The sequence below is a fragment of the Capricornis sumatraensis genome, chromosome 13 (genome assembly GCF_032405125.1).
Source record: "Capricornis sumatraensis isolate serow.1 chromosome 13, serow.2, whole genome shotgun sequence".
NCBI classification, from domain to species: domain Eukaryota; kingdom Metazoa; phylum Chordata; class Mammalia; order Artiodactyla; family Bovidae; genus Capricornis; species Capricornis sumatraensis.
Genome location: NC_091081.1, coordinates 32280732 through 32297146, shown reverse-complemented (window position 1 = coordinate 32297146; position 16415 = coordinate 32280732). Strand labels below are relative to the sequence as shown.

At 46.0% G+C, this 16415-nt stretch overlaps 1 protein-coding gene across 1 annotated transcript in view; it reads right to left on the bottom strand.

The window, feature by feature from the left end:
• The window catches only part of PREP (prolyl endopeptidase), a 145064-nt gene extending 131198 nt beyond the window's left edge, over positions 1 to 13866 (bottom strand). Inside the window, exons 1-2 of the mRNA XM_068985049.1 lie at positions 13756 to 13866; positions 6944 to 7018 (exon numbers count right to left, since the gene is read on the bottom strand). Coding sequence (XP_068841150.1) covers positions 6944 to 7018; positions 13756 to 13800 — 120 coding nt within the window. The 5' untranslated portion in view covers positions 13801 to 13866. The remainder of the gene's footprint in view (positions 1 to 6943; positions 7019 to 13755) is intronic.
• Between the last annotated feature and the right edge of the window lie 2549 nt (positions 13867 to 16415).

Below are 16415 nucleotides of genomic sequence, written 5' to 3'. Positions count from 1 at the left end.
CTGGTACTGTCATTTAGCCCAAGGCAGTTCTCAGGGAGGGGCAAAAACAAATTGGTCTTTTGATATCTGCAGCTGGTATCCTACATTTGCTTACCTCCTGGACCAAAGCCCCAGGACAGGGCTTCTGTGGAAGCTAGACTTGACAATTAGCTACAATAACAGATGTAAATTCTTCCCCTTTTGTATGTATCTCCCCTTCACTAAGTAACAAGTTCTGGAATTCAATCAAGAGGTCAAAGCTGCAACAAGATGGAGTGAAATGGGGAGGCTCTTCAAAAGGTGAGAAGGATGCTGCGTCTATCTGGAGTTCAGGGCTGCAAAACCAAGCCCAGAAATGCAGAGGATTTCTCACTATCAGGAAAGGGAGCAGATGGTGCCCTGTGGACTGACTGCACCATGATGGGTGGGGAGGCCAGGAGAAAGAAATATGCATTTGGTATCCTCCCAGCATCTCCCTGGTAGCTCAGAGGTTAAAGCATCTGCCTGGAATGCTGGAGACCCGGGTTCGATCCCTGGGTCAGGAAGATCCCCTGGAGAAGGAAATGGCAACTCACTCCAGTACCCTTGCCTGGAGAATCCCATGGACGGAGGAGCCTGGTAGGATATAGTCCATGGGGTCGCAAAGAGTCGGACACGACTGAGCGACTTCACTTCACTTCACTTCACTTCACTTCACTTCAGGGACCCGCGAGCAAGATGGCTGTTGCAGTGACAAGAGCAGTGTAAGCAAACTTCAAGGGCTTGAAGGGCAGCGCAAGGCGGAGGGGGCAGAGCAGTCCCCTTGCCAGTGTACACCAAAGCTTCTACAATTCCCCAGGGAGACTGGTCCATCTGCACAAAGAACACAGGATGACGGTGAAGTCACTGGGCTTGGCAACTGAGCCACTGCTGATCACAGAGATGGATGACAGATGGGGCAAAGGAAGAAGGGTGTGAGCCCCCTGCAAGGGGCGCACGACTGGCTTACAGACAGGAAGAGAGGAGACGCCCGTGGTAAGAGCTGAAGTGAGACGCGAGTAGGGCTCACCCGAAGGGGCCAAGACACCAACTGAGACAAGGAAATATGCTACAGAGAGCTAAGGCAGAGTGTGGGGTTTGGGGTTCACTTGTCTGTCTGTCCCGGGAAATTTAGGACGTTAGATTAGGAAGTGAATCACATGCACATTACAGTCAATGGGTGGGGGGTGGGCGTCTTACTCTTAGTAGTCTGGAGGCTCAAGTCCCCTCAGAGTCAAAGCATCAGGCTGCACACACACATCAACACTGCTGCGCGCACTTCCTCCCGTGACCTGCGGAGGACGAGCTGGGAGAGCCTGCTGACTGGGAAGCATGGGCTCACCGCTGCTGGGACCTGCCTCACAGTCTTCAAATTCTTTTCAGTGAGTAAACCCTCCCCCTCTACCATCTCACTTCCAAGGTTTCCCTGGTGTCCCACTCACTCCAGTGAGACTTCACTATGGTTCAGACGTCTACCTCCAGAGTACACCGCAGTTAGCAGATGTCTAAAGAGCTTTCAACAGAGTCTTCCCTTTATCTTTTGTTCAGTTTGTATTTCCATACAGATTCTTCTAGAACAGCGAGCAAACAGCAACAAACCACTGTCTCTGAGACCTAAAAAGGCACTTTATAAAGTTGTCACCCCCAAGAGCGCCACACTCGTGCACCCTTCTCCCACTTCCTGCTCCACCAGGAGCACTTTCCACTTAGCAAAGCAAAGCTTACAGCCCAACACTGTAACAGATGCACAGACTACTGCGTCAAGCACAGCTACCAGGTTCAACTCAAATGCTAAACCACTGTTGGAAATGGAGATTTTCAATTTTCCACTATTAAAAATAACACTCGAAACTGGCCCTTTTCTATCTGAAGTGACACTATTACTTGCCCAGAAGGCCTGAAAACTCTTTATTCCTTAAGTATTTACTTTTTGTTGCTGCTGCTGGGTGGGTTGATTCCTCATCGTTGATGTTATGTATGAGTGGTGTTGATTTTATATTTATTCCATACATACATGCTTTATTCAATTCATTCTGTTTTCAGTTGTTTCCCTTGGGTTTTCTAGATGCATAATCACAGACCGATAATTAATGATAATTTTATTTTATCCTCTACAAATTTTAGTTCATGTTTTACTGCACTGGTCAAAGTTTTGCAAACATATGAAAACAGCAGTGACAGAGTTATTCCAGTCTAGTGTTCAGGTTGCTTTGAATACTTACTATTAAAGCTATTACTATTTTTAGTTTTGGATTTTTTAAAAAATTCTTAAAACATTACCTAGATTAGATTAGTTATATAGGTTTACTTAATCTATGGATATAATAATATTAAACTGAATTTCTGTGACAAATTCTCCTTTTTTATTTTTAACCTGCTATCATTGTTTATAGTCTTCACATCAACGTTCACAAGAAAGGTTGGTCCGAATCTTCACTGTCCAATACTGGCAGCCATTAGCCACATGTGGTAACTGAGCACCCAATATGCGGCTGCTCTGAAGAGGAGAGTGGAAAAGTTGGCTCAAAGCTCAACCTTCAGAAAACTAAGATCATGGCATCTGGTCCCATCACTTCATGGGAAATAGATGGGAAAACAGTGGAAATAGTGTCAGACTTTATCTTTTTGAGCTCCAAAATCACTGCAAATGGTGATTGCAGCCATGAAATTAAAAGATGCTTACTCCTTGGAAGGAAAGTTATGACCAACCTAGATAGCACATTGAAAAGCAGAGACATTACTTTGCCAACAAAGGTCCGTCTAGTCATGGCTATGGTTTTTCCAGTAGTCATGTATGGATGTGTGAAGAAAGCTGAGTGCCGAAGAATTGATGCTTTTGAACTGTGGTGTTGGAGAAGACTCTTGAGAGTCCCTTCGACTGCAAGGAGGTCCAACCAGTCCATTCTAAAGGAGATCAGTCCTGGGTGTTCTTTGGAAGGAATGATGCTAAAGATGAAACTCCAGCACTTTGGCCACCTCATGAGAAGAGCTGACTCATTGGAAAAGACTCTGATGCTGGGAGGGATTGGGGGCAGGAGGAGAAGGAGACGATAGAAGATGACATGGCTGGATGGCATCACCAACTCGATGGACGTGAGTCTGAGTGAACTCTGGGAGTTGGTGATGGACAGGGAGGCCTGGCGTGCTGCATTCATGGGGTCGCAAAGAGTTGGACACAACTGAGCGACTGAACTGAACTGAATTGATATGTGCTATAAGTGTAATATTGGAGAAGGCGATGGCACCCCATTCCAGTACTCTTACCTGGAAACTCCCATGGACGGAGGAGCCAGGTAGGCCTCAGTCCATGGGGTCACTAAGAGTCGGACACGACTGAGCAACTTCACTTTCACTTTTCACTTTCATGCACTGGAGAAGGAAATGGCAACCCACTCCAGTATTCTTGCCTGGAGAATCCCAGGGACAGGGGAGCCTGGTGGGATGCCGTCTATGGAGTCGCACAGAGTTGGACACGACTGAAGTGACTTACCAGCAGCAGCAGCAGCAAGTGTAAAATACACATTGGATTTTGAAAATTTAGTCTAAAAGAATGCAGATACCTTAACAATATTTTATATTGATTACATGTTGAGATGCTAGTACTTAGAATATACTAAAGTACTTTAATTAATTTCCTGTTTCTTCTTACTTTTTTAATGTGGCTACTAGAAAAATTTCAATTATATATGTGGCTTACATTATATATCTACTAGGCAGTGCTGGTCTATTGTTTCCTCTTTGCAAAGTAGTTCTCCCGAGTTTTTAAATTAAGGCTGAACTGATCTTAAACAACTGAGCTGCACAGGATATTCTACAAACTGATACATCTGCTATAAAATAGGGTTATGTGGGCCTTGGCAGCTTGAAAGGATTCATCCACATTCAAGTCCCCACCACCACCATCTTTGAGAATTTTCAAGTTACAAGTCTGCTGATTTTTCTTTAATAAAGGATAAAGCCTCAAATGCCAGGAACTGTCAGAATTGGATAAGCTCTATTAAACATGAGATTAAATCAAAGACTTACTGATAGCATTTCAGATCTTGAGCTATCAATGTTCCTCACTTCCGGGCTGGTTTTTATTGAAAATGTAACAAGCAGCTTTTCTTTGTTTTAAAGGCTACATGAAGATTTTCCTCTTTATACCGAGGTATGGCTAATACACCCACTTCTGGGTACATGCCTCTAACTGTGAGTAGAAAATGTTCCTGCTGCTCTTCTGCTCATTAGGAAAACACACCCTATCTTTTCAGTCTGAGACAAAAATTTCACTCATCAGATCTCAGATGACAACCAGCTCCTGTCAATAACGAGGTTGCTTCAGGAGAAGGACGCAGGGCAGGCACTAGCTGCACGGCCCTGACACCTGAGGAGCACTGCCTGGACAGGTTAGCATGAAGCAGGCATGGAGGGGTCACCCGGCGTGCTTGTAGGAGGACCCATAACGTCCCACGGCGAGCAAAGACACGACTCTACTCCTACAGCGTGCATTCTCAAAGCTACTACACCCAGAGTCTTTGATTTTTTATCATTTCTTTAATGTGAAGTTGATAACCACCTGGACCACCCAATTCCACTTATAAGCTCAGTGACCTTGGACACATTATTTAATCATTCAAACTCAATTTCTTCATCTGTGAAATGGGGAAAAGAAGAAGATCTACTTCAGGATTTGAGAACTGAATGAGACAGGGTATGCAAAGCTACCCCTGAAGTGCCCAGCACACAGTAAACATCTATTATTAAATACACACCATGAAAATAACAGTGTATATACCAATGTCATTAGCGTCTAGCCAATGCTGACTAGAAGATCACTAATCAGCAAAGTTTCACCTACTAGTTAAGTGGCTTGTCAATCACAGGACCAGACAACATCAAATGAGGAAGGCATAGCAAAATGTGCATGCATTAACACATAAACAAAAACTGGGTCATTCTAACATAGCTGAATCACTCAATCCCCATCAGAGGCTGCAGAAATCCAGGTTGTACCCAACTCCTTAGACAAAGAAATCAACACAGAAACAGTCCTTGGGGGCAGTTCTCCAGAGATGCACAGGAAGTTCATCTCCTTCTCTCTGGCTCTCCATCCACTACAGGCTAAGTGGCTGCCTGTGACCCTCTGTTTTCAGGCTCAATCTGCCTCAGCCCAGTCCAAAGTTGGAGGACCAAGGTTGTCTGTGGCAGGGTTGAGGAGAGGTCGCAGCCCTCCCCCTGCTCCCTGCTCCTCCTAGCCTCACTTGCAGAGCTGAAGCCTCTGCCTGCTCCTCCAGTTACCCATTTGTTTCTCATTTGCTACCCACCAACCTCTAAAACTCACTGCTTCACCAAGGAAAAATAAAAATCCAAACACCAATCATTCTCACCCATGAGACCTCTGTCTTTCTTGAAAGGAATGGGGAAAGGGTGAGAATGAGGGAGTACAGGTACAAATAAAAACCCCGAGAAAACCTCAAAATGGTGGTGTGCTTACTTCAAGGACAAAGGACAGGGAAGAAGTTTTAAGAGTTTCTGCAGTGGGCAGAGGAGAAGAGAAACGCTTGCCATGAAGAACAGCCAGGGGTGCCAGAAAGAGAAGCAGGCAAGCTAGTGCCTTGGGAATGAAGGGAGAAAAACCAGCTGACATGGGATTTACTCCAGCAGGAGCAACCTCTTTCTGCTTCTGCTGTCTCCTCTTCCATGTAACATCGTCCCTGGCTAAGCCCTTCACTCCACTCCATTCCTGGTGAAGCTTTTCCCTAAGGACATGAAGGCAGTGGAGTCTGCAACCCACTGGCCAGGGAGCGTGAAAGAGTTCCAAGAGTACGGGACAGGGAGTGGGGGGTGGGCGTGGGCAAGGAAAGCACCCCAATCCCACTGGCCAGGTCCACATCAGAAGGGAATGCCTTCTTGGAAAATCTGAATTGTCTTGGAAATCTGAGTTCAGTCCTCCAGTAGAACACTGATATACACAGTGGCGAGGGACCACAAGGTACAAGAACCGCTAAGACACAGGCTTTTAGAAGCTGGCCTAGAAAACCACTCAGCAGGCATTAACTTTTTTCTTTTTTTTTTTTAATGGGAAATGTACTCTGGGATTCTAAAGAAGCTCAAATAAACTTCTGGAGTGCTGAGGATATTAGAAATTGTATACATATTTTTATACACCAAGTTAATATCGCTATAAACAAAAAAGCCAAAGAACTTGGAGTGGATTGGAGAAACGCTATTCCCTCATCCAAGCAGACTTAACCACATACAGCATATGTGAATAGTGAATCTCAAATGACAAGTCCTGGGCACTCCAAGAAGGGAAACAGTATCCATCGGACATCACACTTAGGGGTAAACTTCATTAACAAAAGGAGACTTCACCCCAAAATACTACATGTTTCTCCATAAGAATAGGAAAATTTCATATTTTTAGACAGAGTAGAAAATTCTCCCCTTCATCCCCTTATAAAAGATAAAAAGATACTGAGAATTCAGTTTACTTATAATTTAGTTGTTGTATTGTTGTTGCATTAAAATCAATAAGTAATCTAAGACCAGCATTCAGTTTTCAAGACTTGGTACAACTTCTTCAATATATTTTCTTTCCTTTGGGAAAAAATGTATTAGGCAATTTTTTTTTCACATAATTATTCTCTAGGTTTTTATTTTTCTTTGGTAAAAATTTGTTTTCCTTTTTTCAAGAACTTTCATTTCAAACGGTTGGTTCATCGGTGTCCCTATAGTCCATAAGCACTATTCAAAACAGCTATGTGATCTCCTATGGGACTACAAACACTTTCACTTTTTCTCATGAATCATTTCAGAGAGTGGTAGTATAACACGTCTATTCATCATCCCACTGCAGACAACACAGGATAATACCAGGAGGGAAAAGCCATGGTTACTGATGTTTACGGTTTGGTCTGAGCTAGGAAGACCACCTTCTCTTTCATAATAAGCCCTCATTTACCTTCGTCTGCTCGCTGTCTGGGTCTTCAAGCCAAGCGTAAGGGTCACAGATTTTATGCCCATGATAATCCTGTACCTGCAAAAGACAAAATGTGGTATTAGATAACTAGTGTCTAACCCCAACTACATCATTACTTTTCAAATGTGACAGAGATAAGAAAGGGGCAGTCTGAAATAGCCCAATTGGCTCACTGGCAACGTGTCTGCCCAAATTGCCACATGAACCGAAGTTGGAAGGTTCTCAAAGGTGTCAAACCACCTTTAATGAAAAGAACATTTTAGCTGGAGCGGGAAGAGAGATGAAAGGTCAGACTAGGAACAGCTCTGTCTGTACAACACAAAACAAAGGCCTGCCACTCTGTTAAAGAAACTTGAAAACATGTTGGTCGCCAAGCGCTAAGTGACACAATGCAGAGGGGACACCGGAAGGGCCCGCTTGGGAAGGACATCACACACGGGTGCACTGCCCCGTCCTTGCTAAGCTTACAGATGCTTAGGAGATCTCCCGACAGTGTACAGTATGATCAGTTTTGGCTTTAAGTCTAAACTACCGAAAAGCAAGTTAACTGATGTGTAATGATGCTCAGTGACGTCAGAGAAAGCTGACTTTCATGTAATGAAAGAACATTTCTACAACTGAAGCTTCTAGTCTGTTCAATGTATTGTTATGAAATGCTTTCTTTCACTGTGTAAGAACGGAGGCACAAAGGTATCACGCATTTACACTACCCTGATATTTGATGAGATAAAACTGCTGAGTGCCAGGAGAGCCTGGCTGAGGGGACGCCTTCGGAAGTCCCCTCGTGGGAACTTTTGGAAAACCAAATTTCTGGGTGGGCCTGGTCTCAGAGACTGACTGAGTCTGGAAGACCAACTGGAAGTCACCACTCCCCAGGTGATTATGCCTAAAGAAACTACCGACAGATAAATACCCCAATAACAGTGTAATGTGATTAATCTAATCAAATGAAACCACATGGACAACAGCTTTCCAATCAAGTCTTTCTCAACAACTGAACAACATTCCATTTGAGGCTTCCTGTGTGCAATTATCTGGAAGACAACCAGTGTCTCAGATATTTTGCACCTGTCTCCTTGGTTTTGTTCTGTAATACCAAAAGGTAAGGGCTATTCCCTAAGGAAGGCAAACACTCTCCTGGAAAAGGTAAAACCTGCTGTTTCTACTGTTTATCAAAATTCTACTGTGGCTGTTGGTCTACTGAGACTCTCTCCCAAGCCTCGGACCCCTGGCTTTCTGCAAGGGGTCAGCATCTTTCCGCATCTGGTGCTGGGGAGAGAGCACCTGGAGACATGCACACCTGGAAGGACAGGCAACTGAGCTGGAACATAAGAACTGCTCAGCATATAATGACCAAAAAGTGCAAGGCACACAAAACCAGATGAAAGCCTTCCCGATGAGTCTTCCTAAAATTACCAATTTTCAATCCTTACCCAAAACCTCTCTAAATTTTAGCTGATTATCACCACTGAAGAAAAGGTTTTCTGCCCTGTTTTCTCAAATGTAAGTCTCTTACATTTTACATACCTTGCTGCTACTGCTGCTAAGTCGCTTTAGTCATGTCCGACTCTGTGCGACCCCATAGACGGCAGCCAACCAGGCTCCCCCATCTGTGGGATTCTCCAGGCAAGAACACTGGAGTGGGTTGCCATTTCCTTCTCCAATGCAGGAAAGTGAAAAGTGAAGGTGAAGTCGCCCAGTCGTGTCCGACTCTTAGTGACCCCATGGACTGCAGCCTACCACGCTCCTCCATCCATGGGATTTTCCAGGCAAGAGTACTGGAGTGGGGTGCCATTGCCTTCTCCGTACACACCTTGAAATGGCTACAAAACATGCTTACAGTAACAACCATCTTTTCTCTGACAATAGGAATCAAAAAAATGTAAAGTTGTGCAAGATCTTCCAACCCAGCATTTTTAGGAGCAATGTCAAGCACAAGATGGCAACATGCCCAGGGCCACACAGAGTTCAGAATCAGAGCTGAGACTCAAAACAATCTTCAAATAGCTCTCCCCCAAATATTCCTCAGAAGGGATGGACCAGACACTTTAAAAATGTTCCTCAATTCAGTTCAGTCGCTCAGTCATGTCCAACTCTTTGCAACCCCATGGACTGCAGCATGCCAGGCCTCCCTGTCCATTGCCAACTCCCTGAGTTTACTCAAACTCATGTCCATTGAGTTGGTGATGCCATCCAACCATCTCATCCTCTGTCATCCCCTTCTCCTCCTGCCTTCAATCTTTCCCAGTAGCATCAGGGTTTTTTTCAGATGAGTCAGTTCTTCCCATCAGGTGGCCGAAGTATTGGAGTTTCGGCTCTAGCATCAGTCCTTCCAATGAATATTCAGGACTGATGTCCTTCAGGTTTGAATGGCTGGATCTCCTTGCAGTCCAAGGGACTCTCAAGAAGATTCATCAGTTCTTCGGCACTAAGCTTTCTTTATAGTCCAGCTCTCACATCCATACATGACCACTGGAAAAACCATAGCTTTGACTAGACGTGCTGTCATATCTCTGCTTTTTAACATGCTGTTTAGGTTGCTCATAATTTTCCTTCCAAGGAGCAAGCGTCTTTTAATTTCATGGCTGCAGTCACCATCTGCAGTGATTTTGGAGCCCCCCCAAAAATAGTCTGTCACTGTTTTTACTGTTTTCCCATCTATTTGCCATGAAGTGATGGGACCAGATGCCATGATCTTAGTTTTCTGAATGCTGAGCTTTAAGCCAACTTTTTCACTGTCCTCTTTCACTTTCAGCAACAGGCTTTTAGCTCCTCTTCACTTTCTGCCATAAGAGTGGTGTCATCTGCATATCTGAGGTTATTGATATTTCTCCCAATAATCTTGATTCCAGCTTGTGCTTCTTCCAGCCTAGCATTTCTCATGATGTACTCTGCATATAAGTTAAATAAGCAGGGTGACAATATACAGCCTTGACGTACTCCTTTTCCTATTTGGAACCAGTCTGTTGTTCCAAGTCCAGTTGTAACTGTTGCTTCCTGACCTGCATACAGGTTTCTCAAGAGGCAGGTCAGGTGGTCCAGTATTCCCATCTCTTTCAGAATTTTCCAGAGTTTGTTGTGGTCCACACAGTCAAAGTCTTTGGCATAATCAATAAAGCAGAAGTAGATATTTTTCTGGAACTCTCTTGCTTTTTTGATGATCCAGCAGATGTTGGCAATTTGATCTCTGGTTTCCCTTCCTTTTCTAAATCCAGCTTGAACATCTGGAAGTTCATGGTTCACGTACGATTGAAGCCTGGCTTGAAGAATTTCGAGCATTACTTTACTAGCGTGTGAAATGAGTGCAATTGTGTGGTAGTTTGAGCATTCTTTGGCATTGCCTTTCTTTGGGATTGGAATGAAAACTGACCTTTTCCAGTCCTGTGGCCACTGTTGAGTTTTCCAAATTTGCTGATGCTACTAAAACTCAGACATACCCAGAAACTTAACTTTTCATAGAGGGGGAAAGATTAACAGCAAATCTTAGTTTTATGGCTAAGTGAAAGTGCTGCCACAGGCTAGACCCAAAGCAATGAACGTCTGCTGAATATCCATACTGTTGTGCCTGATGTTTTAAAGCACCTTTGTAAGAGAGCTGATTATATTCCTATTTTACAGCTGCAGAATGCAATTCACAGAGATTGGAAGGGTGAAGACTGTAGATCTGCTGTGAGCTAAACACGGTGCCATAGTCACATTTATCTGATCTGGTCCTCACTGTAAGGCTCCTACCAACTCATTTTTCCAGATGAGGAAACTGAAGCTGGACATAGTTAAAGCAGCTGACAAGGGTCAGATGGTTAACAAGCAGGAGGTAGAACAGTGATCTCACCTTGAGCAGACTCCAAGCCTGAGGACTTGACCTTTTGCTAATGAAGCAGACCAGTTGTGAATTGGCAGCTGGACCTTTACTTGGAACCCAGTGTACCCTACTGGACTGCCTACTGATGGTGTTCACCTCTGAGCAAGCAGCCCCAACTTTCCAGTACCTGTCTTATAATCTAAAGCAGACTGAAGTCAGTTACTGAGCAGACATTTCTAACCAGGACAAGAAACAGATTCTCTCCAGGACAATCCCAGGAGCCATGTGCCCTCCCCGCATCCACCTGGCCCCTACATTTTTCTTTCATAACAGCATATCCTACAAATAGGGTGATCTCATAGACCACATCCCCTGAACTCAAGCTATATAGTACCTGATTCTCCCATCTGATTTAAGTTCACAAACCATTCCATATTTTCCAAAGAGGCTTTAAAAAGAGAGTTCTGATAAGACACTATCACTATTAATATCTCACTTGTATTGGTCAATAGTTTGCCTGCTGCCTCTGGGACTAAGTGCATATTTGTACACACAGCAGGCAGAGCCCATCAAACCTGGCCCCATTTCATCTTCCCTTTCCAGCTGCCATCCAAGCTTACACCCTAGATGTTCTGGTCACAATGGCCTTCCTGCCATCCCAAAACAAACGCAATTCCATGACTGTCCAGCCCTACATAACTATGACTTTAAGTCACATGACCAGGAATGTCCTTTCAACCTTAACCAACTGACCAAGTTCCAGCCTCAATTCTCATACTGTCTCCACCTCCTGAAGCGAATTAATGTCATTCTCCTCTGCGTTTTCCACTCACCCTGCACACCTTGCCACTGCAGGCCTGAATTCCCTGAGGGTAACACTCTCGGGGGATGGGCCACAGTATCACTGGAACAGCATGGTTTCCAAAACTCTGCTAGCTAACGCAGAAATCCATCCAATGGGATCATAAGCTCCAACCCCACAGTTCAGCAGGAGACTGTTCAGTGCATGGCTGGAAGACGCTCAAGGGAGAGAGACAGAGAGCTACCGCAATGGCTAGCGCCTGCTGGAGAGAAATAAACCCATCCTAGAAATCAAGGCTACAATTTGAGTAAATGCATAAGCCAAGCCTGCGTTAGTAATCAGGATGTCACAGGAAAAAGACACTGCCCACAGGCTGTCAGGGCTGGGACGAGTAACCTGTGTGATCTACAGAGCAGGGTCCAGGCTGGACCAAGCACTACATTTCCTCGGCCTTGAGGCTGATCACGACTCCTCTGATGCAAAAGAACTGGAGAGTATTAAAATCCACGGTATACTCTTTTAAGTTAATTGCTCATAATCTTTCTGACACCTTCATAAAATCCTCACTTAACCCTTTCAAGAACTGTTAAACACAGATTAGGTGAACTGCAGCATTTTGGAAACCCCCAAAGTGAAAAGTTAAGGAAGAAGCACTCCTCCCCCATTTAAATAAAACAAATCTAAAACAGTACTTATCAAATGTTATAATTTTATCTCTCCTGAAAACTCAAAGATCCTCAAAAACCAAACCAAGATATTTATGCCTTTCCACTACTCATGCTTGGCATACTGCAGGGCCAGGGCATCACCTGAATGAACAAATGATTGATACTCTTACTACAAAAGCAAGTAAGCTCTGCTGTTAGCCAAGCCAGCCCTAACAGTTCATTCAGGGAAGAGAAGGCCTGTAACAGGCAAGGGATCTGCCAAAGGGCGTCCAGGGAGGGAGTGACAAAGCCACAACTAGCACTCAGGTTTTCTTACTTGGTCTGCCCCCTTTCCATTCCTGCTCGATCATGTTACTCCTGTTGCACAAAGGAAACAACTCTTGAACCAAGGGCTTCTTGGGCGAGTAAATTTAATAAGCAAGCAGCTGAACAGACGAGAAAACATGGTTACCAGATGGCCACAGGTCAAAGAAACCATGAATGCATTAGTACCACTTGGAAGTCTTAATGTAAAACAGCCCTTACATCCTTCGCTCTAAAGCCCCAGAACCCTTTACCCTAAGATGAGAAGTGCTTTAAAGTACAGACTTCAGGCACAAATCGGGTCAAAGCAAGCAGAAATAAAAACTAGAACTGTATTATACAAAAATCTTTTTATTCCAACTCTATTTTAAGTCATCTGAGGAATTTGGCTATTCCTACGAGAATTATGCCCACAACATTTGGATTTACTCCAGTTCTTAAGATGCCAAACTAATTTTTACACGCAAAAAAAAAAGAAAAAAAGGTGTCTGCCCAGAATTCCACCCACGGGATCTCCACAGTGACTCTGAGGTTATCTACAAACTGAGGGAAATGGTGGCTAAGCCCTGCACTAGGCAAAACTTCATTCTGCAAAAGGCCACCCTGTCCTCTTCTAAGGCCTCCTCTGGCCCCCGCCGACTCTGCTCTGGTTTAGGAACACGCGGATCAGCACTGTCACACCACGGGGCCCTGCCTCACCTTCCACGGACTCTATCTCCGCCCTGAATCCCCAGCGCCCGCCGCCAGCACCCGGCAGGGGGAAGCGCTCCACACACGTTTTAAAAATCGAATGAATGAACTTCAACTCTAAGTATTTTTAATTTGTGAGTTGAAAAAGTTTGCTTTTGTCTTATAATTGGACATCATCTACACACATTCACACTTTCTCCTACCTCCATATTTAAGAGCCTCCTCCAAGCAAAAATGCAGTGACACGTTCTGTCTTCCCACTCTCTTAAGACGCCCATGCCCACCTGAGTGTTCGCCCTTGACACCGATGATCTTGGGAAGTGGTCTGGCGGCGGCTAACCACCGGCTTCGCCGCCAGCGGGCGGAGGGTGACGGCCACCAGGGCCCCCGCGCCTCGGGAGGAGCCGGGCGCCCCCAGCCGGGTCTCGCAAACAAAGGCCGAGGGGGAGGGGACGCAGGGGGTGAGGGGCCGCAGGGGGTGAGGGGCCGCGGGCGGCGGGGAGTGGGCCGGGCGCAGCTGGGTACTCACAGCGGTCTCATCGCGGTACACGTCGGGGTACTGGAAGGACAGCATGGCCGGGGACGCGCAGGGGCGGCGTGGGCTCTGGGGCGGACGCGAGCGGGCCGCGGGGCGAGGCGGGTGCCGGGAAGGCGACGGCGGCGACGGGCTGCTCTCGACCGGGACTCTCGGCCGGGACTCAGGACCGGACCGGCTGCGCGGCGGCGAGGACGTGCGGGAAGCAGGAAGCAGCTGTCGGCGAGGCCCGGAGCCCCTCCCCGGCGGGCGGGCCCAGCGGCGGCGGCGGCGGCAAGAGGGAGCGGGCGGCGCCGTGCGTGCGCCAGGCCGGGCGCACAGCTCCCTCTGCAGGAGCACCGGCCTCGCCCGCGCCGCCGCCCGGGCCCACGCCTGGACCACCGAGCCGAGGGTCCCCGCCACGCCAGCGGGGCCACGGCGCTCAGCACGCGCCGGAGAGGGACCCGCGCGGGCCCGGGACACGCCCAACACGCCGGCCCGGCCCGCGCGCCGGGCACACGTGCGATCACGCCTGCTGGGCCACCACGCCTCCTGGCCCCTCCCGCTCTCCCTGAAGTCCCCCTGCTGGCCGCTTCGCCATTGCAGCGCTCGCCGGACTTGCCTCAAGCCGAACGAATCGCGGCGTTTGCTTACTTGGTTCTCTGATCGAATTGAAAATTCCTGTTCTGGGACTGGGTAGGGGCGGCGAAGAGAGACCTAGCCTTTCCAGCCTTGAGAGCGGAGGTTCTTGAGGTGACCTAATTTCCACCGCCTGTAGCCCTGGACTTGGAAGGGCAGTAATAATGGATCATGAGGACTAAGAAGGAAACACCACCCGTATCCTCAACACCCCTGGTGGGCGCTGTGTGATTGGACAACTGGATTATTTAGGTGCTATGAGGTGTGAGTAGGACAACTGATGAGTCCTTGGGCTCCCTAGGTGTCTCAGTGCTAAAGAACCCACCTGTCAATGCAGAAGAGGCAGGTTCAATCCCTGGGTTGGAAAGATCCCTTGGACAAGGAAATGGCAACGCACTCCAGTATTCTTGCCTGGAAAATCCCATGGACAGAGGAACCTGGCAGGCTGCAGCCCATGGAGGTCGCAAAGAATCCAATGCGGCTGAGCAGCACACATGTCTCAAATGCACCAGTTGAGAAGGGACCAAGGTGGGAGGATTGAAAATCATCTAGGGTTTTTTTGTTCATCCTTCTGGTTCTTTTATCGGCTTGTCTTTTTTGCCAATGTGTTTGTTTATTGAACATCTTTTATTTTGGGAGTGGGGGCAGGGCAGGAGGTATTAGATGCTTGACCTCAAACCCATGATATTTTACAGTTATATTTATTCATCCTTGGGCTAGTGATATGTGTTCTGGCCTTGCTTTCTGAACTACCAGAAAGAAGCTTTACAGCTCCAGTTTCAGAGGCTGATGGCTTCCTTGGAGGTCCCCATCCCCCAGAGGCCCTGTGCTGTGGGAATAAGTAGCCTGCCAGGCTCCTCTGTCCAGAATCTGTTAAGACTGATGCCTCTGGCGTTTGCCCAGATAACCCATCCTTTAATTTGACTCTGGTTTCCAGGTAACTAACTTACTGACTGATGAAAGTGCAGTCAGTGATTTCCAACTACTTTCCCCAAAAGATTTATGTTATGTTTTCCAGTGTGACTCTTAATGAAAGTCTTATATTCCTGTGTATATCTAATCTCCACAAAGCATCATAAAGTGTGCAATATTAATAGCACCTAGAATAAGAGCGAGGTTCTCTTCTTGGGCCTGCCACTAACTGTTTCACTGGCTTTGAATGAGTCCTTACATCATCACTATTTTTAAGTTACAACAGGAGAGAATTGGATCATGTGGTTTCCAAGAATTCTGAGATTCTTTCATTCTAATCAGGAACTCAAGTGAAGTTGTAGGAGCCTCAAAACTAACCCTAGAATTAAGAATGAAATTGCCATTCACTGGAGAGTGCTGTCCATACCTTGAGGACAGATGGAGGTGAGAGTGGGAAGCGAGACAGTAATTGTCGGTCTACTGAAAGGGCTTTCTCTGTAGCTTTCTTCTGTTTTCAAACCATCCGCCAGCACAGATTTGGCTGAGAGTCCATTGCTAGGCCTGAGGTTCTTACTAAATTCATAGATCTGATCTTTTTTAGGAACTGTAGCTGTTCCCTTCCAATACCCTTCTCTCAATATAGCTGTGTGTTTAATAGGTTATGTGAGGTGTCTGGAATTACAGCTGTGAAGTCTCTGCTCCCTCCTCCCCTTCTCAGCCTAATGCCTAACTGAGTTAAATACCAGAATGGGAGGACAGGGCTGAATTAAATCCAGATTAAAAATTGGGGCAGAGAGTGTGGATCAAGCATGAATTTTTGATTCATTTTTCCACTTCAGCTTATGGAACTTATTTATACCATTTCTAATGAGGTTCCCAAGTTAGGTGTCTTTCCAAGTCAGGAGAGAGAAATCTTTTTTCCTCTTCTGTTATTAGGAGAAAAATCAGGTGTGGCCCCTACGTGTAAAATGAACTTGTTTCGTTTAAGTAAGGAAATATGAAATGATCTATTCATCTGTTTTAAATTTAGGACTTAATATCTTTTAGCAAATGCATAATATGCATTACAAAAAATGTGTCTGTTCCAGATTCTTAACTGTAAAGTTAGAGATAGATTAGGGAAG